At 35.0% G+C, this 15,000-nt stretch overlaps 1 protein-coding gene across 1 annotated transcript in view; it reads right to left on the bottom strand.

The window, feature by feature from the left end:
* LOC144975044 (uncharacterized) overlaps nucleotides 1-15,000 on the bottom strand; it is a 241,463-nt gene that overhangs the window by 43,336 nt on the left and 183,127 nt on the right. The window contains exon 12 of the mRNA XM_078918719.1: nucleotides 4,693-4,767. Coding sequence (XP_078774845.1) covers nucleotides 4,693-4,767 — 75 coding nt within the window. The remainder of the gene's footprint in view (nucleotides 1-4,692; nucleotides 4,768-15,000) is intronic.

Raw genomic sequence — 15,000 nt, 5'->3', positions numbered from 1 at the left:
GCGCAAAATAGACGGACCGGGATACGCATACGAGATAGAAGTCTGTTCGGACGAATTCAATCCCTCGAGGTGGCGGGGACATAGACTCCTCGAAACAGGGAGAAAAGTTGCCAGACTTCTGTACCAGCAAGAGGAGACACTGGGTGGCGGCAAATCGACTTCAGCTCGAGAACCTGCCTCAAGGCAGCGTCGCTCCATCAGTGGAGACTTTCCACCTGTCCAACATGTTGTGGCCAAGAGACCGAGGCCGGAGAGCGTCTAGTCGAGTTTTGCGCTGTGACGAAGCTTCCGGGAGGGATCGCAACCGTACAAGAATGCGGCGATGAATTTGGGGCCTGGGTAGGTCATCATAACATAGTAGTGTGACACCATTAGAAGCTGCTGCCGCCTGGAGAGATCATAATAATATTGTAGAGCGAGACCATTAGAATCTGCTGCTGTCCATCAAAAGTCCATTTATTGGCGCAATATACCCATGTATTTGGCATAACAAAAAAGAGTCCTAACGCAGGCGGACAACAAATTAACCTAACTTGAAAACAGCGTCACATTTTTAAATATGACAGTGGAGTGGCGGATAGCTCTGACAGTAACGCCACCCTTTCCCCGGTCAGGAGTTGTCGTACCAGTACGGTTGTGGGTTCGAGCCCCCGTCGCCGCGAATTTTTTTTAAATTCTCTCTTGTCTTCTCTGTTTTACTCACTTCATTCTTTGTTGTTATCTAAATATGACAATACAGAGCATGCCGACTCCACTGGATTACATTGTATATCTCTTGATTTGCATCGAGCAGAATCGGCCAATCGGAGTATTGATATATTTACATACAAAACGGTCATGTCACTCTGAGACATATTCATACATAAATAATGGGTTATAACGGATGATGTACATGTAAATCTGTTACTCATACATACACGCACACACACACAAACACACATGTATATATATATATATATATATATATATATATATATATATATATACATGTGTGTTTGTGTGTGTATATATATATATATATATATATATATAATATATATATATAATATGGAAGGTCACAGAAAATGATAATTTTTTTCGAACTGTTGTACCTTCTAAACAATTCAATCAATATTCATAAATTATACATTCATATATCAATAAATCTAATTTCAAGCAGTATTTTTAAAGAATCATTACAATTAAGTGAATTACAACGACCTGACCGAGGTTCCAAAATGCGAAAATGTCAAATATCAAACGCAAAATTATTTAAAATTTCACCACATAATAGATAGATAGTGTTCCAAACAGTCAGTCGGAACCGCCTTTTTGTTGAAAACGTTCCTTAATCTTTTCTTTCAAACTGAAATCAGTTTTCTAATCTCATTATCATTTATCTGCTCTCAACAATTCGTTCCTTTAAGGTCTCATTGGTAAAATGCCTTTCCCTTGCCTTTATACTTTTTCTTTCAACGAATTTCAAATACATAAATCAACTTGATTCAAGTCCGGTGATTTGGGGTTGCCATCGTTCTTTTGATAGAAAACCAATGTTGTCCGTTGTTTGCGTTTACTGGTAGGCAATGTTTCTCCATCTTGATGTAGTTTGCCCGTCTGGCAAAAGTGTTACGTTTTTGAAATGAATTTTACAAAACATGGCACACTAATGATATTTCATATTTACGGTGTTTTTAAAAAAGTCATTGTAGATCTAACTGTATTTTCAAGTCAATTATCATGAAACTTTGTAAACGCAGATAATAATATATTGTTTAAAAGTTATACCGAACTCTTGTTACCACCAAGCAACAAAAAAATGTCATTTTGTGACCAAGCGATATAATATATATATATATATATATATATATATATATATATATATATATATATATACACGCACACAAACACACACATACACACACACACACGCACACATTTTTATCGAGACCGGCGTTATCATTGAAAAAGCAGCATCATAATCATATACACTTCAACCCACATCATTAATTTGGAAGAGAAAATGTCCTCGGTCAACTTGGATGATGAATATGCTATACTTTGAATTTCAAGTATTGTAGTTCATCATCGTATTTTGATATTAAATTAATGTAATATGTAATAATGAGTCGATAATCATCTTTCAATAGAGCTTTTCACCTCAGAGGGTTAGATGGAATAGCGTTTCCTATAAAACCTTTACTGAGCAATGACTACATGTATCAAGTAGCTAAATCTATTGTATACTTTTTTATATCTATCAAAAGTCTATATTAAAAAGTGCAACAAAAATCCCATATTAATTAAAATTCTTGAGCTAAGGTGGAAACTTTTCAGAAATAGTTTACGTAGTAAACATGAAACTCCCGCTAATAAATCACGGATCCTTTCTCTATCAAAAATAACAAAATAGGAGACGGACAACAACGAAATTACCTATAATTTTCGAGTGATTAAAAACAATGACGAAATGAGATTTAACATCACTGGCAGAATATCAAACAACAAAGAAAAGGGACGAGACAGAAACAATTGGAGAATCTTCACCACAAAAATAAGAGGAACTGCCAAAGCTGCGAAGATGGATGGCATCCGTTTTCCATAAATGAAATCCTTGACCATGAAACAAAAAACTGTCGCATATTGACATAATGTCTTTCCGTGTATTGGCCTTTAACTTTCTTGATCAATAAAATAATTCCGACTTGTCAAAATTCTTAAACCGTAGACTTGAAATAACCTTTTTAAAAAAAAAGAAAAAAGAAAGAATGCTTAATCTAGAATGGAATAAACGTTTTTGTGGTCAAAATGGAACACAAATATTTTGTTAGTGCACAACATAAAACTCACATAATTGGATGAGAGCATTTACAGACGGAGGTTAAGAAACACCCGAAGACGTGACTCCACGCAAAGAAGGTGGGAATCACCTGAAAAGAACTGGAGAGGATTGTCCAGGACCCATTATTATTGAAAAGGACTAAGGACTTCGTCTGTGACTTTCGCAAAAGACTTTAAAAGTTCGCTTCTTTTGTGGGCTTAGCAAGCAAGTCCCAGACCAAATCCACGCCCGCTTAGGGCCTGAGTTTTAGTGACTTGTGAAGATTGGACTTCATTGTTTAATCTCAGACTAGTAACTATGATGCCTTAGCGTCAACAATATAATAGTAGCAACCATTGTTGTGAGATTGAGAGAGATTCGATTCGGAAGGAAAAAACGTCGGTTACGAATAACAAGGGCAAAAAGTGTCCAGTTGGTATTGACAGTGGCTTTAACTAACTGTATGAAAAGTACAAATTAATAGTATAAAGTACATATTTTATGAGTAAAAATTAAATATAAAAGAAAATCCGAATCTGTTGGGGTTCGCGGGTTGCGATAGATACTTTCACCCTAGACTCGAACAGTTGGCTTTGAAAAACAAAAATATTTTTTTTAAACGATTAGAAAGTATAAAGGAGACAAAAGTTATTCTGCTGGCATCGAAACTGATTGAAAAGACGTGATAATTGTGTAATTCATCTGAAAAACACGTTCTGTTTTGTTTGTTTTGTTTTGTTTTTGTTTATTTGTTTATTCAATATGTGCCTGTGTTGATAAGTCAATATGTATCACATGACTTGAGTTACCACGTGGCTATGACAAATTAAATAAGGTTAAAGTCCAAATATAGCACAAAATGAAACAAAATCCATACCGGATGTGGTGGTAATTAAATCTTTTGCGTTGGAAAAGTATGAAGAATGCCATCTCACCGGCACAGAATGATTGATTTAGTCACGTCCTTACCACGCCCAAATGTAGGCAAAAGCCTACAGGTCAGAGACGAGAAAAGACTTATAAGAACTGATAATATTAAGTCACTTGTTTCGCTCAGGCTTAAGACTAGTAAGTTTTTTAATAGACAGATGAGAACTTAATCTAGTCATACTACATAAGAATGGGCCAAGGATGGCGTGTTATGGTGTGCGTCCTATGCTCCATGAGAAGCGTTGGGCAAAAGAAACGACGATTAAAGAAGTTCTACTTTTGTTCACCTTTTTTGGGTAAAGCGCTATATAAATGTCGTTGATTATTAATACTGCCTTGGCATTATCACGCGAGTTGAGAATATTAACAAGGCACGAAATCATGAAAAATGTCAAAATTGATTATTGTGAGAGGAGGAGGAGGAGGAGGAGGAGGAGGAGGAGGAGGAGGAGGAGAAGGGGTCAGCGTGGCTCAGCAGTATGGTCTTTGCTTCGTACCCGAAAGGTACTGAGTTCGATCATCTGCCGCTGCTCTGTGTGGCCTTGAGCAAGTCTCTTCGCCTAGCTCAATTTGCGGCGCTGCACTGCGGCGAACGCCTGGGTTATTCCAGTCTTCCCTTGGAATAGACCCAGAGACAAATTTCCCTTATGGGATGAATAAATGTAAATTAATTTTATTTATTTTATTTAGGAAGAAGAAGAAGAAGAAGAAGAAGAAGAAGAAGAAGAAGAAGAAGAAGAAGAAGAAGAAGAAGAAGAAGAAGAAGAAGAAGAAGAAGAAGAAGAAGAAGAAGAAGAAGAAGAAGAAAGAAGAAGAAGAAGAAGAAGAAGAAGAAGAAGAAGAAGAAGAAGAAGAAGAAGAAGAAGAAGAAGAAGAAGAAGAAGAAGAAGAAGAAGAAGAAGAAGAAGAAGAAAAAGAAGAAGAAGGAGAAGGAGGAGGTGTGCTGATCAATGTATACTTACAACGTTTTCAGGCTCGTCATGCCGGCGAAGGCTCTTTGAAGGGTCAGATCGGTAACTGCGTTATCATCCAACTTTCTATCGACGATACCATCAATATTACCATCATTATCATCATCGTCATCATCATCATCATCATCATCACCATCAACCAACATCAAACAACATCATTGTCATCGCGGTCACCAATGAGAAGTAAACAGAAAATAAAAATGGTTAAGACAAACAGATTAGAGAAATGAAACTGCCTTTGCATTGGTCAAAGTGATAATAAGCTGCTAGAAACAGTAATAAACACAAATGAATATAACATCTCCAAAAAAAAAAAAAGAACAAATTACCAAACACGGAACGTTTCGGGCTCTAAACCTCCTTCAACCACCAACAAAATACATTTAAAACATTACTGTATTTTGTTTTAATTGATTGGGTTTTTTTTGGTTGAAGAAGGTTTTGAGTCCGAAACGTTCTGTGTTTAGTATTTTGTTCTTTTTTTAAACTCTTATATGTCTTAACATTTGAAAGTTCAGAAATCCAAGTTATGGCAGCTTCTCTGGGATACTCTGACGAGACATTTTATTTCCTTTTCAGCTTGAAATGTTTTACTTCATTAATTGATCAATTATGATGACCCCAACTTGAAAAAAAATCTCAAACCCCAGACTTTATTGTGACCTCATTTAAGTTGAATATTGGGGGTGGGGGTAGGGTTGAAAGTGGGTGGGGGGGGGGGAAGTCACCAATCGATATCTGAAGCAAAAGTTTGAAGTCGCAGGTTTGAAGTTTTCTTTGCTAAGGTTACAAGCCATTCGCCTCTGGAGATCCTGGTGTAACAAATAGAATTATTTTCATGACTCGGCCTCACAGGACACAGGTGTAAAATGAGTATCTGGCCATTAACAACCATCTCTCTGTTGAGAAAAAAATATATTGTAAGATCGTCTTGCAAGTATCATTTCTTGTCCCATATGTTGCGTGATGCCGACTTGTAAAGCTCTTTGGTCACCTTTAGTAGATGATAGGCTGTATAACATCTGTTCTTCTTCTTCTTCTTCTTCTTGTTCTTCTTCTTCTTGTTCTTCTTCTTCTTGTTCTTCTTCTTGTTCTTCTTCTTCTTCTTCTTCTTCTTCTTCTTCTTCTTCTTCTTCTTCTTCTTCCTCTTCTTCTTGTTTTTCTTCTTCTTGTTTTTCTTCTTCTTGTTCTTCTTCTTCTTGTTCTTCCTCTTCTTGTTCTTGTTCTTCTCCTTCTTCTTCTTCTTCTTCTTCTTCTTCTTCTTCTTCTTCTTCTTCTTCTTCTTCTTCTTCTTCTTCTTCTTCTTCTTCTTCTTCTTATTATTATTATTATTATTATTATTATTATTATTATTATTATTATTATTATTATTATTATTATTATTATTATTGCTACTACTACTATGCACTTACACCACACACTGCCGTGAAGATAAACAATGTGTTAACATGCACCGTCAACCGCAGTGCAAATAAATGCTACCTCATATTTATTCTCTTTATCACTATCTATATATTACAATAGGGACTTATCTATGTTTTCTCTTACCAAAATGTTGCTAATGAGAAATGATCATTACAATATTATGTGTGTTAATTTGACAAATCCCGTCGGTTGTCGCAAGATCTAGTTTTGAGATAAGAACGAATAATGTGAAAAAGCGTTATCTGCAAGATTTTCGATATTTCATTTCACCTTTTTAAAAATTATCTAACTACAATATTTGCAAAAGTAGTTTAAAAGTAGTTTATAGATAATTTAATTCATATTTCTCTGAGCTTTATCGATGCAAAATATCTTCGAAATTGACATAAAAGATTTCTCTATTTTGATGATTTCAACTCAAAGCTGAGACCAAAAATTGTTACCAAACCCCAACATATTATTACAAATCAATCTTTTTGAAATTGTTTGCTCGTTAGAAAGCGTCAGTGCACATGGATGAAAATACCATTGGGTCTGTAAAACAACTGCGCATGCGATAACCAATAGTCCAATATTCGATTTACTTTATACTGTCTGAAATAATGTGTCAACAATAAAGTCATGCATTGTTTTTCCAATTAAATATCATAACTGAATATAATAATAATTTAGATATTTAAAAGTCAAGATCAATATCTGAAAACGAAAATAAAATCACGAACGACATCGTAACTCTGAGTACTGAGATAGCAATCGGCCAGCGAGGATCACGTCGCTCACGACCCTCCTCTTCCTGAAGTAGCACGTCGGAAGTGAAAAATGTCAACAATAACAACAACAAAAACAACAACAACAACAACAACAACAACAACAACAACAACAAAAAAGAAAAGGCGTGTGTGTGTGGGGGGGGGGGGGGGGTGAGAGAGAGAGAGAGAGAGGGAGGGAGGGAGGGGGTAGGGGAGGGGGGAGGAATAAAGTCAAAATCTTTGTCTTAGTTTCACAGAAGGGCTTTATTTTTAATTTTTGAATGTGAATGTAATATCCTGGTGCTGTTGTGATGATAATGTAACTATTTTATACCATGAATTTGATATTTTGCCATCTGGGAGAAGTTTTTGTCAGATTAAATGTGGAACTAACAAGTATAAATCAACGTTCGTTCCATCAGCAATAAAAATGTTGAATATTTCATATGGTACAGCAAAACCAAGGATTGATGCGTTGACTGATTGACTGATTAATTTGTTTAATGTTAGGCTAGATGAAGTGACCAATTGATAATGATGATAATATTTGGTGTTGAATTGCCAAGAATGTAACGAATTGAAAATGAAATGAAAATGTTAATGTTGTGTATGTCGCATGCGTGAAAGAAAGAGAGGAAGAGAGAGAGAGAGAGAGAGAGAGAGAGAGAGAGAGAGAGAGAGAGAGAGAGAGAGAGAGAGTGAGAGAGAGAGAGAGAGAATGGGTAGGAGTGAGGTGTCTGTTCAATGTTATAGTTATCATATAACGTTATGACAAGTGTAACTAAATGACAAATTGCCATATTTGTGGACAATAAAGATCTATTATTATTATTATTATTATTATTATTATTATTATTATTATTATTATTATTATTATTATTATTATTATTATTTAAAACAATTTGTAGTAAACGTGTATGTCTTGTCTTTATAGGCGATTTTCTCCGTTTTAAAATTTTTACTCCACTCCCTTCAAATGTGAATAATTTAGGCCCTAAGTTAATTATTAAAATTCAAACTGCACTATGATATGGGATTCGAATTTTCCGAAATCCAAGGGTTTTTGCAAAATCAGCAAAAATATTATGTCAAAGTGATACTGCGCTGCTCGAAGATGTGAACTGTAAAAGGTAATAAACAAACATGATGAATATGACAGATTAAAAAAAGAGAAATATTTCACTGCCGTCGATCTGATTTTTAAGTAACGTACTTGAGTTAACTTACCAACTTACATGCACGATTTATTTTTCTGGCCCCAAATCAACGTTAAATAAAACAAAATTTAAAAGACACAAACAAAAAACGAAACAAATAAGTTGAAAAACAAATGATCACCAATATATATCTGGTCTTGGTTTATCACACCTAATCGCACATTCGAAGTCGAAGTTATTTAGCTGGTTTATTGCGTGACCAGCATTTCCATCACAATGTTTGGGAAAGAAACGGTAATACAAGCCTAAATAACGCGTTGAAAGAGACGAATTTGATAGAGATAAAAATTGCTGTATTTCGTTAAAATTATGTCAAAATACCACATCAATAAAAAGGACTGAACTGAATCAGCATAAAAGCGCTGGCTATACATTTCATAGTCTTCTAAAATCCTTAAGGACCATGAGACTAACAGGATTAGGAGTATGATATCGTTTCTGTATTAGAATTAAACAGAAACAATTGCTTGCTACCCACCGAATACAACGCAGGTCGATAACAATATACATTATTTACGCCAGGTCTAAATTAAATAAAGCTACCTGATTAGGTATATTGTAAGGAGCCCTTTTCATAAAAAAAAAGTCTCAAAAAAGCCGTGGACTGCATAGGAATTAAAACAAGGTCGACTAACCAGTAGAGCTGTGATAACCCAGATTTGTTCACCGGGTGTTCCATTCGGGCGTGGACCGGGGATCGTAGGAATCGGCAACTTGCCGCCTCCCATCACAGGATCGTAGGAATCGGTCAGAATTTTCTTTTTAAATAAGAACAATATCTAATAATTTTATAATTGAAGGGAACAATTATATAAAATTATCTTCTTAATTTAGTTAAAAACACCGTTAAAAAAAAGTCTTGGCTATTATAATCTTTCATAGAAATGAAATATCACCATTAAACATTGAGAAAACAATTTGGTCTCCTCGATGGAAGATCAAATACCAATCGACATCCGTCGAGATGAAAAGATTGACCGTTAGTAGCCGGCAACTAGACTCAGTGTGTGAGTATTACCCGGTGATTGAATACTATAGACTCTATGTTGTGTTTGAATATTACAGACCTGATGTTAGCTGTTGACGGATGTCAAATTAATGGTAAAAGTTTCCTTTGGTAGCAAAAATTCTATTTTCAAAATGCTTGCTCTGAAAAGATCAGAGGAAAATTTTCTTTTGAGATTTTTTGCCTCACCTTTTTTCTAGTTCAGTCATATTCATAAAAACGAGTATATTTCGGCTACTGCTAAAATTTCAGTCCGGACTATTCGGTACCTAAAAATTTGCAGTCAATCCCGACTTTATAGACCATCTCTGAGAATTCAAATTGTTTTCATTTTGACAAGAAGATTCTTACTTCATATATCGATGGTTAAAACTCACTCGACTTGCAAAAAACTCTCAAACCTAAGACTTCTTTGAAGTTTTAAATTTGGGTAATTTGGCAAGTTGATGGTCATCCTAATCGATCGATTTTCAGGGTAAAGTTTTCCGTCCACAATCGAATTAAATGCTTTTGGAAAAGTATGGCAGTACTAACAGTTATTCCCAACACATCCACACACACGCACACACACACACACACACACACACACAACTTATATAATATATATATATATATATATATATATATATATATATATATATATATATATATATATATATATATACGTCACAAACGCACACCCCTGGTCATACAGTGGCCAAATTATTTGTAAGATAGAACCGCGATTTCCCGCGAGATTTTAATTGCCAGCTAGGTGGATGAATACTTTAGTAAGTTACTGACACCTACTCGTATCGTATTCGTGAATACTTCTAAACTAAAGAGAAAATGAGGCAAAAGAATTCTCAACATCAAATTTTCCTCTGATCTTTTTAGAGAAGCATATTGAAAATTGGTACTTACATGAATCAGCGGACAATTTCTTAATTTGAACAAGACTGAAAGACGGAATAATTTTGCAATCAAACGTAACTTTTGCCATAAATGTTACATCAGTCGATGATCACAAACATCGGTTATGTAATATTCAAGCACAACACCGGACCTAAAGTATTCAAAGATCGAGTCGTGATCACACATCGGATCAGGTTGTCAGCTAACAAAGTAGTCGGCAACCAGAACGGGCCGTCACGAGATAAGAAAGGTCAATCTTTTTTACATTGATTTATGGTCGAGGAGAACAAAACATTGTACATTATGTTTTGTTAATGTTTAATGGTGATATTTGATTACTATTATTGTAGCTAAGACTCTTTTATGGTATTTTTACTTAAATAAAATACAAATATGTTAGAATCTTTTGGATTATTGTACCCTTCAAATATATAGCTAATATTAGATCTTGGTCCATTAACTAAAATAATTCTGACCGGATCAATAGTATTCATGAATATTCATGATTCATGTAAGATTCCAACATACATAATTTATATCCCCATGATCGAGTGTGATAGCAATATAATGAAAGGAAGTGGGAAGTCATTCAACTGTCTGCAATTTGAAAGATGATGACTTGGCTAGCATTGTTTTGTCTGTTTTTATAATGATATGTGTGTGGTGTAGTGATTACAAGTCAGTCATGATAGCTCAATTCACAAACGAGCGGCATGATTCAGGTATAGTTGGAATTATTGTTCTTCCTGCCTCAGCTGTCCATCCTTAAATTGGGAAACTGGGTCTCGAAAATATTTGCTGGAAAAGAGTTTGAGATAGACTATCGTCTTACCAAAATGATACCATGTGAATGCTATCCTTGGTCATGTTTGCTGAATGAAGGAGAAAGAAATCTCGAGAACAGCGTTTAGATGGACCCCGCAAGGAAATCGCAACAGGGGAAAGCCACTGGAAAAACGGAGAAGATCGGAAGAGGGATTACATCCTTTGGTTGGACCTGGGGGATAGTTCGAAAGCTGACGGAGGATAGAAGTTACTGGCACTCCTTACGGTTGAACTATCTGTTGATGAAACACCACTGAGGATTAAGTAAGTAAATGCTATTATTAAACAGTATAGAGGCTAGATCAAACTCCATCTCCATGGAACTTTGACGGATTTTGTAGTGATTGTGGTGCCCGTGACTAGACTTCCTTAACTGTCGAAATAGGGCTATGAACACATAATATTTCTACGGCTGTCCTTTCGGTTGCAGTAGTCATGACCTCCTTCCAGAATGCAAATCCCATTTTACCTTTTTCCTTCTCAATTATCCTCCACTATTTTTCTCTCGGTCTCTTGCTAAAGTGTACCCACGTTAGTGCAATGATATTGGATATTACATATTATGCGGTAAACTGGTGTTTGGCATTCTGGGGGAAATGTCTGATTCATCTCCATCTTCCACCCTTTAACTAGAAAGAGAAATGTTTACTTTATTACTGATCTCCTCATATTTATCGCCTTCTTTGGGCCATCTTATTTCTTAAAAGACGTCTCACAACTTTGTGAAGAAATGTATCCAGTTCCTTCTCGTCGCCCCGTGTCATTGTCTATGTCTAAGACAGGTGTTACATATTATAACAATACTAAGAGCGTAATTGCTTTGAATAACTGACATTTTGTTCTTTATTCTATGCAGTTCTCCACTATTCCAAATTTTGGACAATTTGTAAATGTCGTCCTTGCTATTCAAATCATGACCTCGAAGTTATTTTCATTCAGCCTGTCCTTGATTAGTCACTGCTACATCTTGGTATTCAAAATAGTCTACCTCATCGCTTTCTTCTCTTTCATGTGTTATTTGCATTCGGCATTTTTTCGTCATACAATGTAGGTGGTGTAGTGATAACTGACTTTCAACTTAGACGGAATGATTAAATTCGTAGCCTGATGTACTCTGACGGAAATCCCGGGAAAGGGTTTTGACACCTTTTTGTATTCCTGGTCTCATCAGACACAAAGCTGTTCTTATTGTATTGAACCATGATTTTTAATTCCAATACAAACTGTACAAACACCATAAAAGCTGAATGTATTCTGCCAAAACTGACAATAGGAATATAATATCACCACCACCACCATCACCATCATCATCATCATCATCATCATCATCATCATCATCATCATCATCATCATCATCATCATCACCATATTTCATCCGTAGTGGTTCTAAACCACACATATCGTTCTCAGGGCCCGGTCTACATAATTTTAAAAAACAAAGACACAGATAATTTCCAGGTTTTCGTAGAATTACCCTGCGGCGGTCTGCTGTTACTGAGATCGAAGGGCCGAGCGCCGACGAACGCCGACTCGCATTCAAGCTTTAATTACGTTTATGATACCCTCCTATCCAATTGGATTCAATAGTCTGATGTCACGTCGCCCAGCAACGGCGAGCAGCGTGGTTCTAAACAAAGAAAATCGGTGCTTTTTATCCTTCATGCTGGCAAGAACTTTTCATATGTCATGTGATCAGAATGTATAAAAGTCAAAACATGATCATATTCATAATGCTTTTCTCCTCTGGATACACTTTTATGCTCGTCGGAGAAATATTTCATAAGGACGTCCGCCATTGTTCCGATAGTTTAGAGCCAGTTACTAAGTTACTATGCGTCATTACGAGGGAAGTGACGTCATGACTGTTGAAGGCTATTCTGCAAAGATTACTTCATTTGTGACTTCATGAATATCACATCTGGATGGACCAGTCAAAACATAGAGTTTTAAAATCAGAGATGTGTTTGGTTCCTGTTAAATGACCAGTCAAAATCTAGAATCTAAAATTCATGGTCCCTGCCAAAGACCCAAACTCCGATGACTTTTAGTTAAATAGGGATGCATGAGGCACTCGTCCTTTTTCTCTCATTATAGCTCGAGACTTGACCAGAATTTATTATCATACTTAGCGTAATATCCTGTGTGGACAAGAGTAAGAATTACTGGAATTTAATTGTGTTATGATTAATTAATGTATGTGTAGTGAATAATATACGTGTTTTCGACTGGTACTGTAAGTAGAGGCCAACATATCGAATGGTTGAAATTGATAATTTATGTTATAAACAAAAATATTTTATTCACTCGCTAATAATTATATATATATATATATATAATATTATTTTAAATCAAGTGGCCACAAAAATCCCCAAAAAAAACCCCAAGTAAAACAACCAAAAGAAAACCGCGTCGCTTTTTGTCGGCTTGTATCCCTGATACTCTTCATTGGATTTCTTTTAAATTGAAAATACACATAAAACAAATCATTATGCGTCGACTTTATGAATATGAATTGGGGAAACAAAACCTTAGTGATTTTTCAAAGCCGTGTTCAGAAAACCAATATCAGGGGGAAGTGACGCAACATTGCAAAGAGTAAAAATGGCGACGATCTTAACATATGTTGCCATTTTTACCAAACATTAATTATGTCACCATAAACATTAATTTCATCATAATTCTCCTCATCACCTTAGAAACCATCTATATAGCACAATGACATGCCTAATTTGCTCCAACGATTCCAAAGTTAACACTTTAAGTGATCAATAGCAACGGCGTCCTCTTTAAAGACCCAAGATAGTCTCTTTTTCCAACTTGAAATGCACTTCCGAATTTCCTCAATGGTTATCTCCTCCCAGCATAAAATAATTCTTTCTCTCAATGTTACTTATGTGAATGCAGATCTTTGTCTACTAAAAACCTTCTCGGGCAAAGAATTCCAAATTGCATAATTCATGGATTCAGGCCGGGTATTTGAAATATGAAATATTAATATTCTTTCTTCGAGGAAAAGCTTGTGTTCTTTTGATCGTATGGGATGTAGACTAGCACCATCTTGTTGAAAAAGGAAATTCCTTCTTGGACAACGGTGTTCACATTCTGACGAAATATTTTCTTCCAATAGTTTTATGTAATAATTATCAGCATAGAGTTTCCCAGACATTATAACTAGTGTCTTCTTTAAAATAATTATAACGTGTAAATGCCAAAATAAATTGCGTCATCTTTTCCATATCGAAAATTTTAAGCGATGTGCCAAGATTTTATATTATTAAAAAAAACCTATAATCTAATTATTTAGATATTTTGTAATTCTATTAATAAAGAATAATTCTAATAGTAATAAAAATTTGAAAAAAGATATCTTTATAACTTTTTACAATAGAAATAAATATATAGCAGCGTGTTTTTGGCGACCTGTGATATATATATATATATATATATATATATATATATATATATATATATATATATATATATATATATATATATATATCAAGGACAACTATACTGAAAGGACAATCATATGGAATCTTCAGGCAACGCTAGTGGGGGCCAACACAAAATAGAGAAAATTTACACCAAAATAACAGCAGGGGAATTATTATATGGCAAGATCTACCTTTTTAGAGAGTGATTGTAAATTCTGGGTCCAAAAAAATATTTAATGATTATTATTATCAGCAGTGAATAAGAGTAGCCAAGAAACGGAAAGGATGAGTAGTTAGATATTCTAAAAACTGACCTTATAGTGATTGATTCAGGATGATTTCTTTAGAAGCTTGATTAATGAATGTACATGTAAAATGATGATGAAGATGAAGGTGAACAATTAGATGAAGGAGAAAGGAGATGTAAAATATCAACAAAGGGAGGTAATCTGCGGAGGATGATCCCAAGAAAAAGATGAATACCAAAATATCTACTAAGGGATACAATAGTCGGATTTTTAATAAGGGGCGCACCTTTGTCTTCTTTTTCTCAGCTGTTCACAATGTACAGCTGCAAAAATTTGTATGAACCTCTGGATCATTTTGTCCTAGTAAAATATATTTTTTCACGAATTTTAAAACAATAGGAAAGAATTTCACTTATTACAGCTATATTAAAATCGATAACTAGTAAGTATTGGAATCTAAATATGATTATAGTGTCAAAAATATGATTTTCCGCTTATCCA

This window comes from Berghia stephanieae, chromosome 6, assembly GCF_034508935.2.
Source record: "Berghia stephanieae isolate SIO BIC M18660-M18661 chromosome 6, UCSD_Bste_1.3, whole genome shotgun sequence".
NCBI classification, from domain to species: domain Eukaryota; kingdom Metazoa; phylum Mollusca; class Gastropoda; order Nudibranchia; family Aeolidiidae; genus Berghia; species Berghia stephanieae.
The sequence above is the reverse complement of the archived record's forward strand: the minus strand, read 5'-3'. Positions and strand labels throughout refer to the sequence as shown.